At 35.8% G+C, this 21,608-nt stretch overlaps 1 protein-coding gene across 10 annotated transcripts in view; it reads right to left on the bottom strand.

The window, feature by feature from the left end:
- Positions 1-21,608, bottom strand: part of RNF180 (ring finger protein 180) — a 298,759-nt gene that overhangs the window by 226,062 nt on the left and 51,089 nt on the right. For 5 of the 10 annotated variants that reach the window (XM_089908899.1, XM_089908901.1, XM_089908904.1 and 2 more), the window contains exons 3-5: positions 12,152-12,247; positions 9,570-10,526; positions 6,694-6,729 (exon numbers count right to left, since the gene is read on the bottom strand). In XM_089908899.1, the coding sequence (XP_089765025.1) occupies positions 6,694-6,729; positions 9,570-10,526; positions 12,152-12,247 (1,089 nt within the window). Of the gene's footprint in view, positions 1-6,693; positions 6,730-9,569; positions 10,527-12,151; positions 12,248-12,925; positions 19,847-21,608 lie in introns of those variants that run through there. The other 5 variants (XM_089908900.1, XM_089908902.1, XM_089908908.1 and 2 more) reach the window with 3 other exon arrangements.

Here is a 21,608-nt window from a genome sequence, read left to right as displayed (position 1 = left end):
GATTAGCAAGGATATAAATAAAATAGAGGCAAAAAAGAAGAAAAACCAATGAAACCAAGAGCTGTTTTTTTGAAAACATAAAGTTGATAAGCCTTTAGACAGTCTCATCAACAACAATAAAAGAGAGGACCAAAATAAACAAAATAAGACATGAAAAAGGACAAATAACATCCAATATGACAGAGACACAAAAAATCATAAGAGAATACTACAGCTATATGCCAACAAACTGGAAAACCTAGAAGAAATGGACAAGTTTCTAGAAACATGCAACCTTCAAAGACTGAATCAAGAAGAAATAGACAATCAGAACAGACCAATCACTAGTAGTGAAATTGAATTTGTAATTAAAAAAAAAAACTCCCAGCAAACAAAAGTCTAGAACCAGATAGCTTTACAGGGGAATTCCAGCCAACATATAAGTAAGAGCTAATACCTATCTTTCTTAAACTATTCCAAAAAAACTGAAGAAGAGGGAACACTCCCAAATTCATTCTATAAGGCCATAATTACCCTGATATCAAAACCAGACCAAAAAACTACAAAAAAACCACCAAAATTAGAGGCCTTTATCTCTGATGAATACAGATGTAAAATCTTCAACAAAATATTCAATGATACATAAAAAGGATTAAAAACCATGATCAAGTGGGATTTATTCCAGGAGTGCAAGGATGGTTCAATACCCAGAAATCAGTCAATGTGACACACCACATTAACCAAGTGAAGGATAAAAGTCACACGATCATCTCAATAAATGCAGAAAAAGCATTTGACAACATCCATTCATGATAAAAACTCTCATCAAAGTAGGTATACAGGGCACATATCTCAACATAATAAAGGCTGTTTATTACAAACCCACAGCTAACATCATATTCAACAGTAAAAAGCTAAAAGTTTTTCTTCTAAAATCAGGAACAAGACAAGGATGCTCACTCTCACTGCTCCTTTTTAACATAGTATTGGACGTTCTAGCCAAAGCAATCAGGCAAGAAAAAAAAAAGAAAAGAAAAGGCATCCAAATTAGAAGGGAAGAAGTAAAACTGTCATTATTTGCAGATCACATGGTAGTATATACAGAAAATCCTAATGTCTCCATCAAAAACTACAAGAACTAATAAATGAATTCAGTAAAGTTGTAGAATACAAGATTAATATATAGAAATCTGTTCTTTTCTATACACGAATAATGAACTATCAGAGAGAGAAAGCAAGAAAACAATTCTATTTAAATTTTCATCAAAAAGAGTAAAATTCCTAGGAATAAAGTTAACCAAGAAGGTTAAAGACCTGTAATCTGAAAACCATGCAACACTGAAGAAAGAAACTGAAGATGATACAAATAAATGGAAAGACCCCATGTACATGGATTGGAAGAAATAATATTATTAAAATTACCACACTACCCAAGGCAATCTACTGATTTAATGCAATCGCTAACAAAATACCCATGACATTTTTCACAGAACTAGAACAAGTAATCCTAAAATTTATATGGAACCTCAAAAGACCTCAAATTGCCAGAGCAATCTTGATAAAAAAAAGAGCAAAGCTGATTTCAGACAATACTACAAAGCTACAGTAATCAAAACAGAATGGTACTGACACAAAAAAAGACATGTAGATCAATAGAACAGAATAAAGAGCCCAGAAATCAACCCATGCACCTAAGGTCTACCACAAAGGATGCAAGAATATACAATAGAGAAAAGACAGTCTCTTCAACAAGTGGTGCTGGGAAAACTGGACTGATCCATGTAAAAGAATGAAATTAGAACACTTTCTCACACCATATACAAAATTAAACTCAAAATGGATTAAAGACCTAAATGTATGACTTTAAACTACAAAACTCCTAGAAAAGAACATAGGCAGAATACTCTTTGACACAAATTGTAACATTCTGAGAGATCAGTCTCCTAAGGCAAAAGAAATAAAAGCAAAAATAAACAGGACCTAATTAAACTTAAAAGCTTTTGCATAGCAAAAGAAACCATCAAAAAAAAAAAAAAGAAAGGACAATCTACTGAATAGGAAAAAAAATTTTGCAAATGATTTGACCAATAAGGGGTTAATATCCAAAATATATAAACAGCTCATGTAACTCAATATCAAAAAACAAAACTACTGGGGTTTCCCAAGTGGCGCAGTGGTTGAGAGTCCGCCTGCCGATGCAGGGGACACGGGTTTGTGCCCTGGTCCGGGAAGATCCCACATGCCATGGAGCAGCTGGGCCCGTAAGCCATGGCCGCTGAGCCTGTGCATCTGGAGCCTGTGCTCCGCAACAGGAGAGGCCACAACGGTGAGAGGCCCGTGTATCGCAACAAAACAAAACTATCCAATCAAAAAGTGGGCAGAAGACCTGAACAGACGTCTTTCCAAAGAAGATATACAGATGGCCAACAGGCACATGAAAAGATGCTCAACATTGCTAATCATCAGACAAATCAAAACCACAATGAGGTATCACCTCACACCTGTCAGAATGGCTATCATCAAAAAGACCATAAATAACACATGTTAGCAAGGATGTGTATTAAAGGGAACCCTCAGGGCTTCCCTGGTGGCGCAGTGGTTGAGAGTCCGCCTGCTGATGCAGGGGACGCAGGTTCGTACCCTGGTCCGGGAAGATTCCACATGCTGTGGAGCGGCTGGGCCCGTGAGCCATGGCCACTGAGCCTGCGCTTCCGGAGCCTGTGCTCCACAACGGGAGAGGCCACAACAGTGAGAGGCCCGCGTACCGCCAAAAAAAAAAGGGAACCCTCAGTGCACTGCTGCTGGGAATGAAAATTGGTGCAGGCACCATGGAAAACAGTATGGAGGTTTCTCAAAAAACTAAAAATAAAACTACCATATGAACCAGCAATTCCATTCTTGGGTACATATCTGAAGAAAACAAAAACACTAATTCAAAAAGATACACACACCCCAATCTTCACAGCAGCATATATACTACAGACAAGATATGAAAGCAACCTAAGAGTCCATCAAGAGGTGAACAGATAAAGAATTGTGTGTGGTGGGTGCTTGTGTGTGTATATATATATATACACACACAATGGAAAATTCCAGTAAAATGTGTTATCTAATTAAAATTTTAGTTATTTTCATTACTGAAGCTTTTTGTTTCAATAAACCATTAATTTTCTTCTTTAGAAACAGAACAAATGGGGAATAACTGTTCAATACATGAATTACTATTATGATTCAGAAGCAGAAAAATTTTATTTTAAAAAGATAACCAAAAATATATTTAGAATATGATTTGTGTATGATTTCAACATGATGAATCAAGTGATAAAAGATTAAGTGGACTCCTTCAAAATCTGTGAAAAATTATCCCTATGTGCAAATCCAGGAAAATGAAACTTATGCCTTTGTGGAAAATGCATATCTTCTCTAGGTAAACACACATGAGTAGGTCTTTAATATAATTTATTGACCTCTATTCTCCCCAGTGCCTAAATCACACCCTTGTAATAATACAAGTAGTCTTAACTCATTTAGTTAACTCAGAACAATGCAATATAATCATTGTAGATGGTTCATTGATTTATTAAAAACCATGATACTTGGTCAATTATTTTATATTTTCATGCACAACATACCACAGAAATGTAAGGTAAACTCTTTTCACAATAGTTTCCTGTGGGTTTTAAAGAGACATTTTCTTTTATTCGTATTAAATAAGCTCAAGGTTAAGAAATGTCAACACAGCAGGACAAACAAAATGTTTAAATAGAATTATTTTAAAATATTATACAGCTATACTAGTGGCAGCTTTACATTCTCTCAATCCAGAGAAGGAAATATTCTTCCACAGGATGAAGTTTTAAAATTTCCTCAGAATGCTAATATTTCAGTCTTTGCATGATTATACTAGCCACTTAGACAAACTACGTGGGCCAACAAAAGTCTCAAAGGAAATTAGAAAACAGTTTGAACTGAATTAAAAACACAACATAAAAGTCATGGGTTGTAGCTCATGCAGTAACTAAAGGGAAATTTATAGCAATAAATGCTTAGATGAGATAAAAAAGGATTTGCAATCGAAAACTTAAGTTTCTCCCATTAAAAATATTTTATAAGAGAAAGGAAAATAAAGTCAAAGCAAGCAGAAGGAAGTCAGTAATAAAAGTAAGACCAGAAATCAATGACTTTGAAAACAAAAAGTAATAGAAAAAAATAATTGAAATCAAAAGCTGGTTTTTTGAAAAGATCAGTAAAATTGATAAACCTCTAGCAAAACTAAAAGCAAGAGGGGAGGGGAGCGGGGGAGAGAAGGAGAGATGAGACACAAATTGCTATTATCAGGATTGAAAAGGGGATATCATTACAGACCCAACAGACATTAAAGGGATAATAAGGGAATACTATGAACATTCTACACACATATTTTCAACAACTTAGATAATTCATTGAAAACAACTACCAAAATTATCCAATATGAAATAGACAACCTGAATTGTCCTATAAACATTAAAGAAACTGAACTTATAGTTAAATTCACCTCTTTCACCCACCCCCACCCCCAAAACCTCCAGGCCCAGGCAGTTTCATTACCACATATTTAAGAAAAAGTAATATTAATTCTTCACAATATTTTCCATAAAACACAACAGGAAAGAACAATTCTTAATTCATTTTATAAGGCCAGCACTACCATGATATCAAATCAGAAAAACACTGTACAAAAATAGAGTAAGCATCAGGATAATATCCTTCATGTACAGAGGCAAAAAAACAAAGAAACTAAAAAAACTCTCAAAAAATACTGGCAAGTAGTGTCCAGCAAAATACAGAAAGAAAAATACAACATAACAAAGTATTTATACTGTGGGAATGAAACACTGGCTCAATATCTGATAATCACTTAATATTCACATTAAAAACACATAATCATATCAGTTGATACAGAAAAAGCATTTAACAAAATTCAACATCCACTCATGATAAAACTTTCAGCAAACTAGGAATAGAAGAAACTCCTCAGCCTGATAAAGGGCATCTACCTAAAACCCATACCTAACATAATACTTAATGGTGAAAGACTGAGTGCTTTCCTCCTAACATCAGGAAAAAGACAAGGATACCTGCTCTCATCACTTCTACTCAACACTCTACTAGATGTTCTAGCTCACTCAATAACACACACAAAAAATAATCAAATTGGAAAGGAAGAAGTAAGACTGTTTTTATGTGCAGACATGATCACCTAAGTAGAAAACCCAGTGAAATCTACAAAACCCCTGCTATTCCTGATAGGTAAAATTAGAAAGGCTGTAAGATATAAGATCAACACCAAAAATCAATTATATTTCTATATATTATTCATGAACAAATGGAAATTAAGACTTAATAAAATAATACTATTTACCAACAGTATAAAAATATAAATACTTAGGGATAAATCTGACAAGAGATGTCAAAGATCTGTACTATCAACAGCACAAGATATAAAGTCAAAACAAAATCAATTATGTTTCTGTAAACTAGCGAAATACAATTATAAATCAAAACAATTTTTTAAACTAACAATAACAGAAAAAGTACATACTTAGGTATAAATCTAACAGTATATGCACACATTCTGAATGCTGAAAACTGCAAAATACTGATGAAAGAAATCAAAGACCTAAATAAAAGGAGAGACATATCATGTTCATGGACTCGAAAAATAAACACAGTAAAGATTTTGGTTCTCCCCAAGTTGATTTATTTTTTGTAAAGATAAAAATGTTGATTCTAAATTTTATATGGAAAGGCAAAGGAACTAGAATAAAACAATTTTGAAAATGAAAAATAAAGTTGGAGGAATCACAGTACCCTATTTTAATGACTTAGTATAAAGCTACAATAAACAAGAAAGACGTCTATTGGCAAAGGGAGAGACAGAGAAATAAACTGAACAGAATACAGAGTCCAGAAAAAGACCACACATATAGAGCCAGTTGATTTCTGACAAAGCTGAAAAAGCATTTCAACGGAGAAAGGACAGTGTTTTCAACAAATAGTTCTGGAAGAATCAAGCATCTCTATGCAAAACAAGGGACCTCAACCTAAATCGCACACCTTATTAAAAAAAACTCAAAATGAGTCATAATTCTCAATATAAAACTTAAAACTACATAACTTTTATAAGAAACCATAGGAGAAAATCTTCATAACCTAGGGTTAGGCAAAGAGTTCTTAGATAGGACACCAAAAGCACGATCCATTAAAAATAAATTTGAGAAACTGGACTTCATCAAAATTAAATGTTTCTTCTATAGGAAAAAAAATTCTTTCTGAGAGAATAAAAGTACAAGCTACAGACTGGGAGATAATCTTTACAAATCACATACTCAATAAAGGACATACATCCAAAGTATATAAAGAACTTTCAAAATTCAACACAAAGAACACAACCCAATTAAGAAAATGACTAAAAGATTTGAAAAGATACTTCACTAAACAATATATATAAATGGCAAAATAAGCACTTGAAAAATGGTGAACATCATTAGGGAAATGTCATTAGGGAAATGCAAACTAAAACCAAAATGTGATACCATTATGTATCTATTAATGTCAATATTTTAAGAGTACCAGGTGTTTGTGAGGATACACTGCAAAAGGAACTCTCATACATTGCTGCTTGGAATACAAAATAGTATAGCCATTCAGAAAAACAATTTGACAGTTACTTACCATATGATCCAGCAATCCCACTCCTGGACATTTACCCTAGAGAAATGAAAGCTTAGGTTCACACAAAAACCTGTACATGAATGTTTATAACAGCTCTATTCATAATTGCCAAAACCTGGAATAACCTACCTCTGCTCAACAAGTAAATGGATAAACTGTGGTTCACTCATACAATGGAATACTATTAAGGAATAAGAATAACAAACTAGAGATATATGCAACAACTTGGATGGATCTCACAGGTAATTATGCTGAGTAAAAGAAGCCAGTCTCAAAACATTATATACTATGTGTTCTAATTTTATAACATTACATTATTTTATAAAATTATCAAAAAGACAAACTAAAGTAATGGAGAACAGATCAGTGGTCTTCAGGAATTAGGGATGGGACAAGGGTGTGATTATAAAGATATAATCATGGCACAATTATGAAGGCACAAGGGAAATTTGGGGTGGGGCTGATGGAACTGTTCTGGACCCCCACTGTGGTGGTTGTTATATGAATCTATACATATGTTTAAATTATAATGCTGTATGCCAAGAATAAATCAACTTTATTGCATGATAATTAAAAAAGAAAACCAAAACCAAAAAGACTGTGTTGAATAAAAAAAGGGTTTGCTCAGCACTCTTTCCCCAAAGTAGATGTTCAATTAACATTTGCTGAACAAAAACACTGAAAACTGGCTGTAGTTTCTGCTTTAACAATAATCTCATTTACATCCCTAAGCTTCAAAAATTTAAGTAACTTTTTGTAGCATCATTAACATTTTCTGTCATGGTATCTGCCACAGAAAGATGTCTAGTTTACACACAAAAAAATTTAAAATGTCAAGTGAAAGTCAGAAATCTAGATATCCCAACCAATTATTTTAAACTTTAAAAAGATTACCATTAATAATAGGTAACTTTTTCTTTATATCTTGTATGCATATCTTTCTCATTAAAAAAGGGGCAGGATCTGTTTGGAAGTCATTACCCAAAGGCATGATATACAAAACAGATATCTGATATCTGTTTTAGAATCAACTAATCTTTATTAAACATTAAACAAGCTGAATAGATAAGCCATTAATTTTTCTCGAATATCAACTCTTCCTAGGACTTATCCTTTTCCTTGAATTAGTAAAACTATTAAAAATTCTTCTTCCTTCTGACTCAAACCACAGTGTGTACTCACACTGTGAATTCATGTCATTTCTATGCTGCTACCTATTTTTAGATTTTCTTTGCTAAGGACACATTGGGCATTTGTTTGCCTGTAGCTCCTGTGCAATCAACCAAACCTATTAGGATCCCACCATATCATTCCTGTACTGACTTGTCACAGGTCTGACTAAGACTCATTCACTTCGATCAGTTAGCTAAGCAGATTGGTTAAATCACATGTGTGTGAATGAATAAAAGCAACCTTATCAAAAAAAAAAAAGAGGACCATTAATTTTGGTCTTACTTTGCTTTCAACTGTGTGAAGAAGAGTGTTCCTATGCTAGAAAATGATTAAAAATATAACAGGTTTTCAGAAGTACCTAGCCTAAGAATTATACACATTTTGAAAATTGTAAAAATGTTATTTGCATATTTACAGCACAGAACAAGTATAATTTTCATACTTCTTTGAACTCTCTATTTGTTAAGAGAATTATTTTAGAACCCTCCACATTGTTTTTAAGGTATCTGTTCTGTTCACTTAACATATGATCATCTCCAATTTATCTAGGTTTAAGTCAAATTTTCAATAAAATTTTTGAATTTTACAGCTTTGATAAGTTAAACTATAAAGTATATTATAATGGTGCTAAAACATATTCTTTTTTACATCCTACAGTATATGCTTTGATGTCACATTACACCATCACTTGCAAAGAAACCAAATTGAAATGCTTTTCTCAGAACCCAGTCAAAAATACAAAAACAATTACTTATATTATCTAACCAAAAGATGAAAAATACCTAACATGATTGAGGCACTTAATGCAGTAATTTTACTTTATTCAGTCCATGACTAGAATCATAAACAATAATGAGTTTGCTTAACTAAGAATAAACTATTATGTAAAGTTGTAGCTTTCTGTATTTTAGCTCTGAGGACACTGTTAATATTCAATATACTAATTAATAAGGACTGCTATCTATTATGACCAAATAATGAAGGCAATTTGCAAAAATAGTTTATACAGAAATAAGCTGGTCCTCAAACTTCTAAATTTTCATAAGCACCTCATCCACTGGTTTTAATTGGTTTCCTCAGTGCCTAATATTGGTTTCCTTCACACACCCCACCCCTGAACGTATCAATATAGGTATAGGAGTTCAAACCACAGAGAAACACCCTCTCCTATAAAATTACAGTAAGGGTCAATTATCCTTTAGATAATTTTCACAATTTAGCACAGTTAACCATATCTGGCTCATGTGGGCACATAATTAAACAGGGCTCCTTGAAAATATCCATTTAAACTAAATGTAATGAAAGTGAATGAATTTGTCACTACATTGGATTTACTTAGGGAAACATTTTTGTTTCAATTTAACCTGAAAAAACAGCACTGCAAAACAATCCTAACATGAATATATTTAAAATGTGTATGACAACCTAGTCTCAATATCATGAGATGAATGTTCCTATAAAATATTAGCAAAATTGGGAAAAACTTCACAAAAGGGCATTTTCTGAACATGTGTAAGCACAGAGACATGGTTATACATGTCAGTTAATAGAGCTACATGATCATTAAGTTCACTTGGGAGAAATGTCATTTCAAAAATCACTCAAATCAAGTTTTTATAATATAGGTAACTCAAAGTTAGCTCCTCTCCCCAAAGCCTGATATTTATAATACAGAATTTTTAGTAAACTCTTTTAAAAATTACCTGCTTCTGCAGCCATCTTTCATGCCTTCGTTGTTTCCGTCTCAGATTCTTCAGCTTGCTCTTTTCTCTCTTACTGAGCCTCTGATTAATGGCACCCAATGAAAAACTGCCTGAGTGCAGGAAGTCCAGAGGAGAGAGGTGCTCTTCCTGGTCTGGGGCCTCCAGTGTGCTCCTGCCAGCTGAGGGCAGGTCCATCAGGAAAGTCAGGTTGTTAGAACTAGCATGGCCAGAGTACACTGCAGAAGCTTCTAGACCACACTGAAATTCTCCTCCTCTTTGTGTCTGGGTCTCACGGGGAGTCACTGAAAATCTTTGCAGCAGCATATTAGGATCAAAACTGGATGAAACCTGAAAGGAATGGTTATTTTTACTCGATTCTAAAGGCAAGCCCGAAAGGTCAATAGGCTGCGTTTCATTTAGCCTGGGATACACAGTAGTCTTACTATGGATTTCATATAAAGTGGGTAATAAAGTCAGTTTCTCACTGATGTCCAGATCCAAGCTATGTGATTTTCTATGAAAAGCTTTCGTAGTGCATCTGCCAGTCACAAGCTGCGGAACAAAAAGCTGACATTTTGGATCTGCTTTGAAGAGCAGTTTTTCATTCTTCATCTTGAAATACGTTGACCGTACCTCCAGGCAGAGTGCTTCCGTTAATCTTCCAGGACCATTATTATTTTGGGCCATGTTTAAAAGCCCGTGATTTCTGTTTTTGGAGGCGTCACCTGTCAGCAGAGTTTCCTTGTCACAACCTGACTGAACTCTAGGATGTGACAAGTATTTCAGCGAGGTTCTCATTAGTCGGCCTGACCGTGTTGGCTGATAATCGGTCCGGCTTTTGGAGAGATGTACAGCTGCAAGCTGGCCACAGGAACATTTTGGAGTGCTGACAAAATTAAAGCCCCCTAAACGGGCCCCACAGAAAGGGCAATTCAGTTTTCCAACTGTCCACTGGGCCTACAGGTAATAAAGGAAAATAAAAACAATTCTTTCTTTGTAAAGTAACCAAAGAGAATGTGAGCTGTTTTTTTGTTTGTGGTTTTATTGTTTGTTTGTTTGCTTTTAAAGCCGACCACATGAAAGTTTTCTATGCCACAGAAAAGGCCAGCATTCTGTTTTCTGATTAGTAGACAAAACAGTCTACCAGATGGAAACAAGCCTTCCAATAAATAGAGATAAGAAGCTCCAAAGGTCTAGAATGATAACATATTGCACATCACATCCATCTAAACGATACTCCTAAGAATTCTAAAAGTCTCTTAAACAATAGGCTGAATATGGATACAGTGTGAACTAATGAAAAGAAAAATACACTATGGAACCAGGAAGCAAATCAGTCTACAGAGCTTAATTTGCAAGTAAAATCTCACAGAAAAGTGTCTGTTTTGATACACTTCTTGCATACCAAGCACTGTGGGAGGGAACTTTACCCAACCAACAGAATAAAGCTCTTCCTGCCTTTTTACATACAACCAAAAGATATTGGCTGCATACATACATCAGTTACTTCATTTTCTATATTCAGATTACAAATTAATAATGAACTAACTTAAAGTTATCTTTTCAACAGAGATAGTAGGACATCTACAGTGTCCTAATACATTTTCTAAAGTTCAGGACACTAATAAGCAGTGCACTGGCATTTTCCCAGGAAATCATTACAATGTGAGAATGGATGCAAGGGATATCTAGCTCAGTTATTCTTTAACAAAAAAAGTAAGCTAGTCAGTGGAGAAAGGCAACTATATTGTTCCAAAAATCATATTACTTATACTTTTCTAATATTTAGCTGTTTTGAATTATGAGAAATAATGATGCCACACTGACAAGATGAATTCCTACTCATAATATTTCATTAAGGATCCTTAAAAGTGTGTTTTTTTGATACTGATTGTGCCAGTAAGAGTCATTAATTTTCCAGTTTATTTTACATTTGTGTAATGAGACACATAGGATATTTCATTCACTCAATAGGTACTGTTCTAGGTGCTGGGGATATAGTACATAATGAACAAAATATAAAAACTTCTGACTTCATGGAGTTTATATTCTAGTAGAGGAGCTAGGTAACTAACAAGATCAGTAAGCCCTTTGTGTGTGTGTGTATATATATGCATATGTGGATATGCGTATGAATGTGTATAATAATTTATATATGTCATATATACTTAAGCATATTTAAAGTTCTATATATCACTTATAATGTGTGTGTAAAACATAGATAGGTATACAAAGTAGAGAAGGGAGAAAGGAAGTGTTGAGAGTGGTAATAGTGGGGAGAGGCAGCTGATAGACTGGCTAGGCAATGCCTCACTGAGAATAAAGACCTAAGGAAATGAAGAAACAGGTGAGTAGTTGTGGGAAGAGAATTCAAGGAAGGGGAAATACCAAGTGCAAAGTCTGAGGTATAAAAGTACTCAGAGCACTCCAGTAATAATGAAGAAACCAGTAAGTGTAATCAAGTTACACACCCTTTCATGTCTCTTGAAACAATGCATCCAAGAAAAATAGCTCTAAAATGAGGACAAAAACTTTCTGAAGGTAGTATATTCCTAATTTTACTCAGAAACTATGGAACTTACTTTTTGTATTAGGCAGTGTATCCATTCTGGAAGGGCTTCTACATCCATATGCCACACATGACAAATATTTTGATCATCAGCTGAATCATGTCTATCCTGTTATATCAAAATGCATGATATTAGTCATGACTAGTTCAGAATTTATTACACAAAATTCATGTTTGAGTAAAACACAAAAAAATACTTTCAATTTTAGATAGGAAGGAAATACATGCTGCCCTCCTCTCCTTACTCCCATTGCCAAAGAGACAAACCCAGAAAGAAAAGGTGTTTTCTTCAGGGAATAGCCACGTTTAAATTGACCAAAAAAAAAAAACAAACAACAACAACAACAAAAAGATTCCTCCATTTCATTGAGTTCATCAAATTAAATTAAAAATTGAGCAGAAAGTTACTGAATGGACAAATCTGGTGCCCTATTTTTTCTGTGTGTGAGTAAAAATACTACCATTCATGACAACTTTCCCCAGCCTTCAATCTCTGATTCTGTCTGGATTCTAATGACAGAATAAAGGAGTTGCTGTATTCTCTATCAAGATGCTCAAGAAAAGTTTAAGAGAATGGGAGAAGAGGAATAATTGTACAGGGAGCTAGAAAGGCTTTGACTAAATTTCAGCTGTGTAAGTACAACAAAAATTTCAAAAAGAGACAATTTTAGCCTTTTGAAGTAGGTTTGTAGAAATAAATGTGATATATAGCTGAGACACGATGACTTCTCAACATGTCAAAAAAATTCAGGGCAGGCCAGGGTGAAGATATGTGGTTCTTTACTACCTCTGTGATGGCAGGACAGCTGCTTTACCTCTCTGGCTCTCTGTTTCTTTTCCCGTAAAACACTGCTACATAACTGCTCAGGTCCCTTCTGGGTCTACAGAATTTCATTCTGTGAAATGACAGAAAGGGCTGATTGACAAGAACAGCACAAGGGTAGGCTCCTGTCCATATATCCATTCCCAGGATCAGATTTTAAACAGAAGTAGCTCTGCAAGTTGCCAAAGAATAGTTCTCTTTTATATTTCCAAAGTGGTTGCACTACTAGTTACTATAATCAGGTTATAACAAAGTAACAAACAACAAGGAAATTATTAAGCATGACTTAGAAGTTTGTATTCACAGTACTATGAATGAAAAAGGACTGAATCTCTTTAAGAAATTTTCACTGAAAAATCTACATTAGATTGTGACTTAGAGCCAGGATCACCCAGAATTTTTGTTTAATATCCCAGGATGGTTCCTCTGGACCTTACATCATTTTTCTCCTCCATCAGTAGATCCTAAGGTACTAAATTGTTGCCCAGTGTAGACAAAAAGTTTCAGTGTTATTTATTTACATATTGGAAAGATCTATAAAGAAGTCATGTTAATCTAACTTTGGTCAGGAGCCCAAAAAATCAAAATATAAATTAAAAGTGGAAGGGACTTGAGCTACTGTTATAGGTTAGATCACATTTCATTATTTTGTATATTGTATACAGCAGTATCTTATATGCCAAAATAATAATTAGTGCTAAACCAAATTCAAGATTATAACGGTGAAAGAAAACTTTTGTTAAAAGGTTTAAAAATTTCCAATTCTAATGTTTTAAAAATCTGCAACATGGGTTGAAAATATTTCAATGGCAAATAGAAAATCTGTTGGGAAGGGTTTATAGTTGCCCAAAGAAAAACTTTACAGTTTTATTCATGATGCCTAAACTCCAATTCTGGTTAACAAATGGAACTTCCCAGGTCAATACAAGAATAATGAGGGCCAGGAAAGTGCATGGCAATATGAAGAGGATATTACTGAACAGAAGTAAAGTTAGGAACAGAAGAGGAGATGCTAGGAATACTCTCTAGCTCAAACATCTTACTGCTCCCTAATACATATCTATTCACAAGAGTGTTAGGCAAACATACAAAGGTTTAATCTTATTCTAGATTATGATAAAATGATACAGTGAAAATTCAGGCAGAGAGAAATGTAATTCTTGGTTTTAAGATAGCAAAGTGAGTACATATTCCAGCCTATACTCCCTATCAAACCACAGAACCTACAAAATATTTTTCAAAAAAAGGAATCAATAGATGAATGAGAAAATATGGATGGGGAGATTTCAATGGACCAAAAATTGTAAGGAACCTTTGAGAGATTAATGAGGGAAACAAGAGCATACTGTATTCAAGTACATAACAGATGAGAACAACACAAAGAATGGCCCATGCCAAAGCTGTGGAAAATAGAAGCAAAAAAGGGCCCTGGGCAACTATTAGGGGTGGATGTGAAGTCTGTCCGTCTCCAGGCAAGAGGAGTACTTGGGGCAGAGAGAAATAGGGCAAAATTTCTGAAAATGTGGCTGGAAAGGCCTGGAAAAAAATGGAAAGCATTTGCGATATGTCCAGAAGATGAGCTACGAAGGACCAATCTCTATTCTTGCTGAAAATATTACCATATAAAAATATTACATTATTTAATACATTAACTATATCAACATATAAAGAATATGAAATAGATTTGTTTTAATAATATGGTACACCTCTAACACACACTGTTTTTTTAAATCAAGTGAAAGAGAACTAAATATACTCTGAATTACGATACTAAAAGCATATACAACCTAAAGAAAACCAATATTACAACTTTTCTATGGAAACATACGTATATAAATGGATAGAAAAAGTACCTTACAGGCTGTGTACCAAGCTGATATCACTGGCTAGATTTGAAGAATGAAAGAAGCCTAAGATTAGGAAAGTTACTAAAAGGAAACTAAATTTTCCATAATTGTTTTAATGGGAGAATATATTAAATTACACTTATATAATAAAATATTTATTTAAAAATTGATGTAAATAAAAATAAAATACATTGATTACTTCTAGTTCTGGCAATACTGGAGTAAGTGGTATCAGACATGCTCTCACTATTAAAACTGATAAAACTAGGCAAAATATATTAAAGTATTATTTTAAGACATTAGACAAAAGAAAGCAAAGGACTGTGATCCCTCAGAGAAGGAAAATAAATGAGGTAAGCCTAAAAATAACGTGGATTTCTGCCTGGGGGAACTTTTAGAACCTTGGTGTGGGGAGGAGGAACCCAATTAGTGTACAGCAGCCTTGATGATTTAAGATGGAGCTCAGAGTCTGTAGAGGCTAAATAGCTAGAATTTGCAAGACACTGTACTGGCAAGGAGAGGCCTATAAATAGAAAAAAAGTTCTAAAAATCTGTATAGTGATTCCTCTAAATTTTTGGTTGAATACCAATATGGACATATGTAGGGTGAGATATCAGAGAACCAGATAAAGAAAATTTACCAAGGAAAAGACATCTTCTAGTGAGCTGTAAACATAACTATTCACACAGCGCTCACAGCAAGGCTGGGAAGATGTTCAAGTTCCAAGCAGCCAGAGTAGAAAGATCTCAATGAACTTATGGGGTCTTTAGGAGAGATTCCAGAAGGGTTCTGCCTTAAAAGTAGGGCTAAATTAGCCCAAGAGTAAAGGGTACTAAAAAGCAACCCTAGCAAATCTTAAAAATAAGCCTCCAAAGAATGAAGTTCAATCACAAATAACTTATATGCCTGCTAAAACACCCTTTAAAGGAAGACAATAATATCCAGACACTCAATAATGTTAAATCTAAATGTCCAACCTACAAGAAAAATTATTAGATATGTACAAAAAAAACCCCACAAACACCAAACGTGTGACCCACAACCAGGAGAAAAATTGATCAATAGAAATATACCCCCCCAAAGTGGATATTATTGCATAAACAGACATTAAACCAGCTATGACAAATATTTTCAAGTATTAAAAGAAAAACATGAGTATAATGAAAAGATAAATTGTCTTAATACCAAATGAATGATATATCTAGAGAAAAAACTTTTCTGAAATTAAAAATTTCACTTAACTGCAAATTAGATGCTGCAGAAGAAAACCTGAACATATAAAAAATAATGAAAAAACCAAGCATAGAAAGAAAAAAAATGTGGAAATCAATGGGCAAAATCTCAGTGACTTTTGGGAAACATCAAACAGTCTAACATACATGTAAATGGAGAAAAGACAGGACAATAGAATAAATCATGGCCAAATTTTCCAAAGGCCTATAGATTCAAGAAGCTCAGGGATCCTCAGTGTAAACACAAAGGAAACCATGGCTCTTAATAAAATTGCTGAAATTCAATGACAAAAGAATGCATCAAGAAAAACCAGGTATCTTACAAAGAGGAGAAAAAAGATAGCAATGACTTTTGGAATTCCACTTAGGGCCATGAAGAAATAGGAGTTCAGAACTAACTTCCTACCACAAACAACTAGGAAACTGGACAAAATGTAACAAACAACTATTTTCAAAACAGTGGGACAACAGGCAGTAAAATACTGACTTCTGAGAGAAATAAATTAATTGAGTCTACAGTTATCCAGACTTTCTTCCTGGAGGCAATTAACAGAGTACAGTACACATGAAGAAGGAACCCCAACAGAGTCTGGTCAATTTTCTGACTTGAGGAAACAAGAATCAGATGTTTTGAAGCTTAAGGCAAACTAAAATCTGCAGGACACAGTACCCAAGAAAAAGATTTTTTTTAAAGTTCCAGAAATTTGTATATGGTTTCCCCTTGAGTCTTTGATCAAAGTCCAATATGGTCATGCTTAGAGCAAAACTCCAGGAGACTGTGCTAAGCACACCTGTACAGGGGAAAGAACAATTAGAGAGGCTATAAGCCAAATAATTCCAAGAGCTCACACAGGGCCAGGAAACATTATGTTCCAACCAGCCTGATGGAAAAAGAACCATTAAATAATGAAGCATTCAGTAGTGACCCAAAGGGTCATTCCATAAAAGTGGGACTAAATTAGCCTTAGAATAAGGACTACTCTAAACCTGCCCTAAAGAACCTAAAAATAAGCTTCTAAATTATCAAAATTATCTAAAAACAAGTATTAGGCAGAACAAAATACAAAAGCCTTTAAAGGAATAAAACAAAGTATAACACTCCACAACATGAAATTTACAGTGTTTGGTATCCAAACAAAAATCCAACATGGTACAGGCCTGGGGGAGAGGAATAGCAGCCACTGAGGGAAATGGATAAAACTCTATCTAGATCCTTTCTCCTTGTCTCTCCAACAAAACAAAAGCCTTAAACTATTAGCGGAAGGACAATACACATTGTCACCCTTAGAGCACTGATGAACAGCAACAACAAAACCCTCAAATCCCTGAGAGTGGCAGGAATACAATGCTGGACACAAAACTATCAGGAGCACTGAGATGGCCAAACCCCTAAGATCCAAAAATGCAGTGCCTGAGGCAGTCAGGAAAGGAAGTTGGATGTAAAGTAGGGGACAGAAAGGAAAAGATGGTACTAATGAGGATGAACTGAAATTCATGCCAGTTCCACTGTCTCTGATCTTGATTATGTGCGTATATATCAGAGAAACTAGAACCCTTCATCACAGAGCTAAATATACATCTATCGACCCAGGAAGTAGAGTCTGAACTAGGATCCAGGGGAAGGCAGAGAAGTTATAGGCTTGTTGAAGTTGCTGTCCCTCTTCAACAAGGCAAGCCAGCATAATAAAACTATGAGGATAGAGAAGAGATCAGTAATTGTCAGGGTTGGGTGAGGGAGGAAAGGATTGAATATGAAGGGTGAGCATGAAAGAATTTAGGGAATAATGTAACTGTTCTGTATCTTGATTGTAGTTATGTATAATCAACCCTATTCATTTGTCAAAACCCAGGGAACTGTATACCAAAGAGTAATTTTACTGTATAAAAAATGTTATAAATGAAGGTGAAATAAAGACTTTTTCATAGGAACAAACCCTAAAAGAATTTATCATCAGTAAACTTGAACTATACGACATGGCAAAGGAAGTTCTTCAGGTACAAGAAAAATTTCATCAAATGAAACTTGGATCAACACAACTGAGTAAAGTGATCCTCAAATGGTAAATGTAAAATTTATTTTTTTCTTTTTAATTTTCTTTAAAGGACAGCTTACTTGTTAAAGCAGTTTGTTAAAAATATACTGTGGAGTTTTAAATGCAAAAATAAAATATCTGAAGACAACAATAGGAAATGAGAAATGAAAGCATACTGAGTAAGATTCTCACTCTATATGTGGTATGGCATAATATAATTTAAAGACTTTGATAAATTACGGATGCATATTGTAAACCAAAGATCAACCACTAAGGGAAAAACAGTACCCTAAAAAGTCAACAGACATAAAAGGAATCCTGAAAATAACTTAATCCAAAAATGCAGTAAAAGAAAAACAGAAAACAGAACATGAGACAAATAGGGAATAAATAAGATGTTACATTTAAGCTCAAACATATTTATACTCACATTAAATGTAATGATCTAGATACTCCAATTACAAATCGGAGGATATTAGACTGGATGACAAAGACCAAACTATACATCATATACAAGAAGTTCATTTTTAATATAAAGGCACCCATAGGTTTGGAATTTAAAGGATAAAAATTTTTATCATGCTAACATAAATCAAAGGAAAGCTAGAGTTGCTATATTAATATCAAAGTAGATTTCAGGACAAGGAATATTGTCAGGGATAAAAAAGAAACTTTTCATAATTATAAAAAGGAGTCAATTCATCAGGAATACATAACAATTGTAAATATGTATTCACCGAATAGCAAATGTCAAAATACTTGAAGTAAAAGCTGACAGAACTTAAAAAGAAAATGGACAAACGCATAATTATAGTTGGAAATATCAGCATTTGTCTTATAAAGTTGTATTACAAGTAGACAGAAACTCAGTAAGAATATAGAACATCAGAGAGGGGGAAGATGGCTGAAGAGAAAGACGCAGAGATCACCTTCCTCCCCACAGATACACCAGAAATACATCTACACGTGAAACAACTCCTACAGAACACCTACTGAACACTGGCATAAGACCTCAGACCTCCCAAAAGGCAAGAAACTCCCCACGTACCTGGGTAGGGCAAAAGAAAAAAGAATAAACAGAGACAAAAGGATAGGGACGGGACCTGCACCAGTGGGAGGGAGCTGTGAAGGAGGAAAGGTTTCCACACACTAGAAGCCCCTTTGCAGGCAGAGGCTGCGAGTGGCGGAGGGGGAAATCTTGGGAGCCGCAGAGGAAAGCACAGCCACAGGGGTGCGGAGGGCAAAGCGGACAGAGGATCGGTGCCGACCAGCACTCACCAGCCCGCGAGGCTTGTCTGCTCCCCCACCGGGGCAGGCGGGGCTGCGAGCTGAGGGTCGGGCTTTGGTCAGAGCGCAGGGAGAGGACTGTGGTTGGCGGTGTGAACACAGCCTGAAGGGAGTCCAGAGAAAAGTCTGGACCTGCCGAAAAGGCAAGAGACTTTTTCTTCCCTCTTTGTTTCTTGGTGCACGAGGAGAGGGGATTAAGAGCGCTGCTTAAAGGAGCTCCAGAGACGGGCGCGAGCTGCGGCTAAAACCGCGGACCCCAAAGACGCGCATGAGATGCTAAGGCTGCTGCTGCCGCCACCAAGAAGCCTGTGTGCAAGCACAGGTCACTATCCACACCCCTCTTCTGGGGAGCCTGTGCAGCCCGCCACTGCCAGGGTCCCGGGATCCAGGGACAACTTCCCCAAGAGAATGCACGGCACGCCTCAGGCTGGTGCAACGTCACGCCGGCCTCTGCAGCCGCAGGCCCGCCCTGCACTCCGTGCCCCGCCCTACTCCCCCCTCCCTGGCCTGAGTGAGCCAGAGTCCCCGAAGCAGCTGCTCCTTTAACCCTGTCCTGTCTGAGCGAAGAACAGACGCCCTCCGGTGACCTAAACACAGAGGCGGGGCCAAATCCAAGGCTGAACCCCGGGCAGGTGTGCGAACAAAGAAGAGAAAGGGAAATCTCTCCCAGCAGCCTCAGAAGCAGCGGATTAAAGCTCCACAATGAACGTGATGTACCCTGCATCTGTGGAATACATGAATAGACAACGAATCATCCCAAATTGAGGGGGTGGACTTTGAGAGCAAGATTTATGATTTTTTCCTTTTCCTCTTTTTGTGAGTGTGTATGTGTATGCTTCTATGTGAGATTTTGTCTGTATAGCTTTGCTTCCACCATTTGTCCTAGGGTTCTATCTGTCCTTTTTTTTTTTAATAATTATTTTTTATTTTAATAATTTTATTTTATTTTACTTTATCTTCTTTCCTTCCTTCCTTCATTCCCTCCCTCCCTCCCTCCTTTAGACAATGAATCATCCCAAATTGAGGAGGTGGACTTTGAGAGCAAGATTTATGATTTTTTCCCCTTTTCCTCTTTTTGTGAGTGTGTATGTGTATGCTTCTGTGTGAGATTTTGTCTGTATAACTTTGCTTCCACCACTTGTTCTAGGGTTCTATCCGTCTGTGTTTTTAATTTTTTTCTTAATAATTCTTTTTTATTTTAATAACTTTATTATATTTTATCTTACTTTACTTTATCTTCCTTCTTTCTTTCTTTTTTTTCCTTGCTTCCCTCCTTCCTTCCTTCCTCCATCCATCCCTCCCTCATTTCTTTCTTTCTTTCTTTCTTTTCTTCTTTCTACTTCTACTAATTCTTTCTTTCTACTTTTTCTCCCTTTTATTCTGAGCCGTGTGGATGAAAGGCTCTTGGTACTGCAGCCAGGAGTCAGTGCTGTGCCTCTGAGGTGAGAGAGCCAACTTCAGGACACTGGTCCACAAGAGACCTCCCAGCACCACATAATATCAAATGGCGAAAATCTCCCAGAGATCTCCATCTCAACACCAGCACCCAGCTTCACTCAACGACCAGCAAGCTACAGTGCTGGACACCCTATGCCAAACAACTAGCAAGACAGGAACACAACCCCATCCATTAGCAGAGAGGCTGCCTAAAATCATAAGTCCACAGACACCCCAAAACACAACATCAGACGTGGACCTGACCACCAGAAAGACAAGATCCAGGCTCATCCACCAGAACACAGGCACTAGTAGTCCCCTCCACCATGGAGCCTACACAACCCACTGAACCAACCTTAACCACTGGGGACAGACACCAAAAACAATGGGAACTACAAACCTGCAGCCTGCAAAAAGGAGACCCCAAACACAGTAAGATAAGCAAAATGAGAAGACAGAAAAACACAGAGCAGATGAAGGAGCAAGATAAAAACCCACCAGACCTAACAAATGAAGAGGAAATAGGCAGTTTACCTGAAAAAGAATTCAGAATAATGATAGTAAAGATGATCCAAAATATTGGAAATAGAAGAGACAAAATGCAAGAAATATTTAACAAGGACTTAGAAGAACTAAAGATGAAACGAACAACGATGAACAACACAATAAATGAAATTAAAAATACTCTAGATGGGATCAATAGCAGAATAACTGAGGCAGAAGAACGGATAAGTGACCTGGAAGATAAAATAGTGAAATAACTACTGCAGAGCAGAATAAAGAAAGAAGAATGAAAAGAACTGAGGACAG

Source organism: Delphinapterus leucas, chromosome 3, assembly GCF_059928025.1.
Source record: "Delphinapterus leucas isolate spDelLeu-1000000601 "Yukka" chromosome 3, BTC_Dleu_Yukka2, whole genome shotgun sequence".
In the NCBI taxonomy this organism is placed as follows: Eukaryota; Metazoa; Chordata; class Mammalia; order Artiodactyla; family Monodontidae; genus Delphinapterus; species Delphinapterus leucas.
This window is presented reverse-complemented; position numbering and strand designations above follow the sequence as displayed.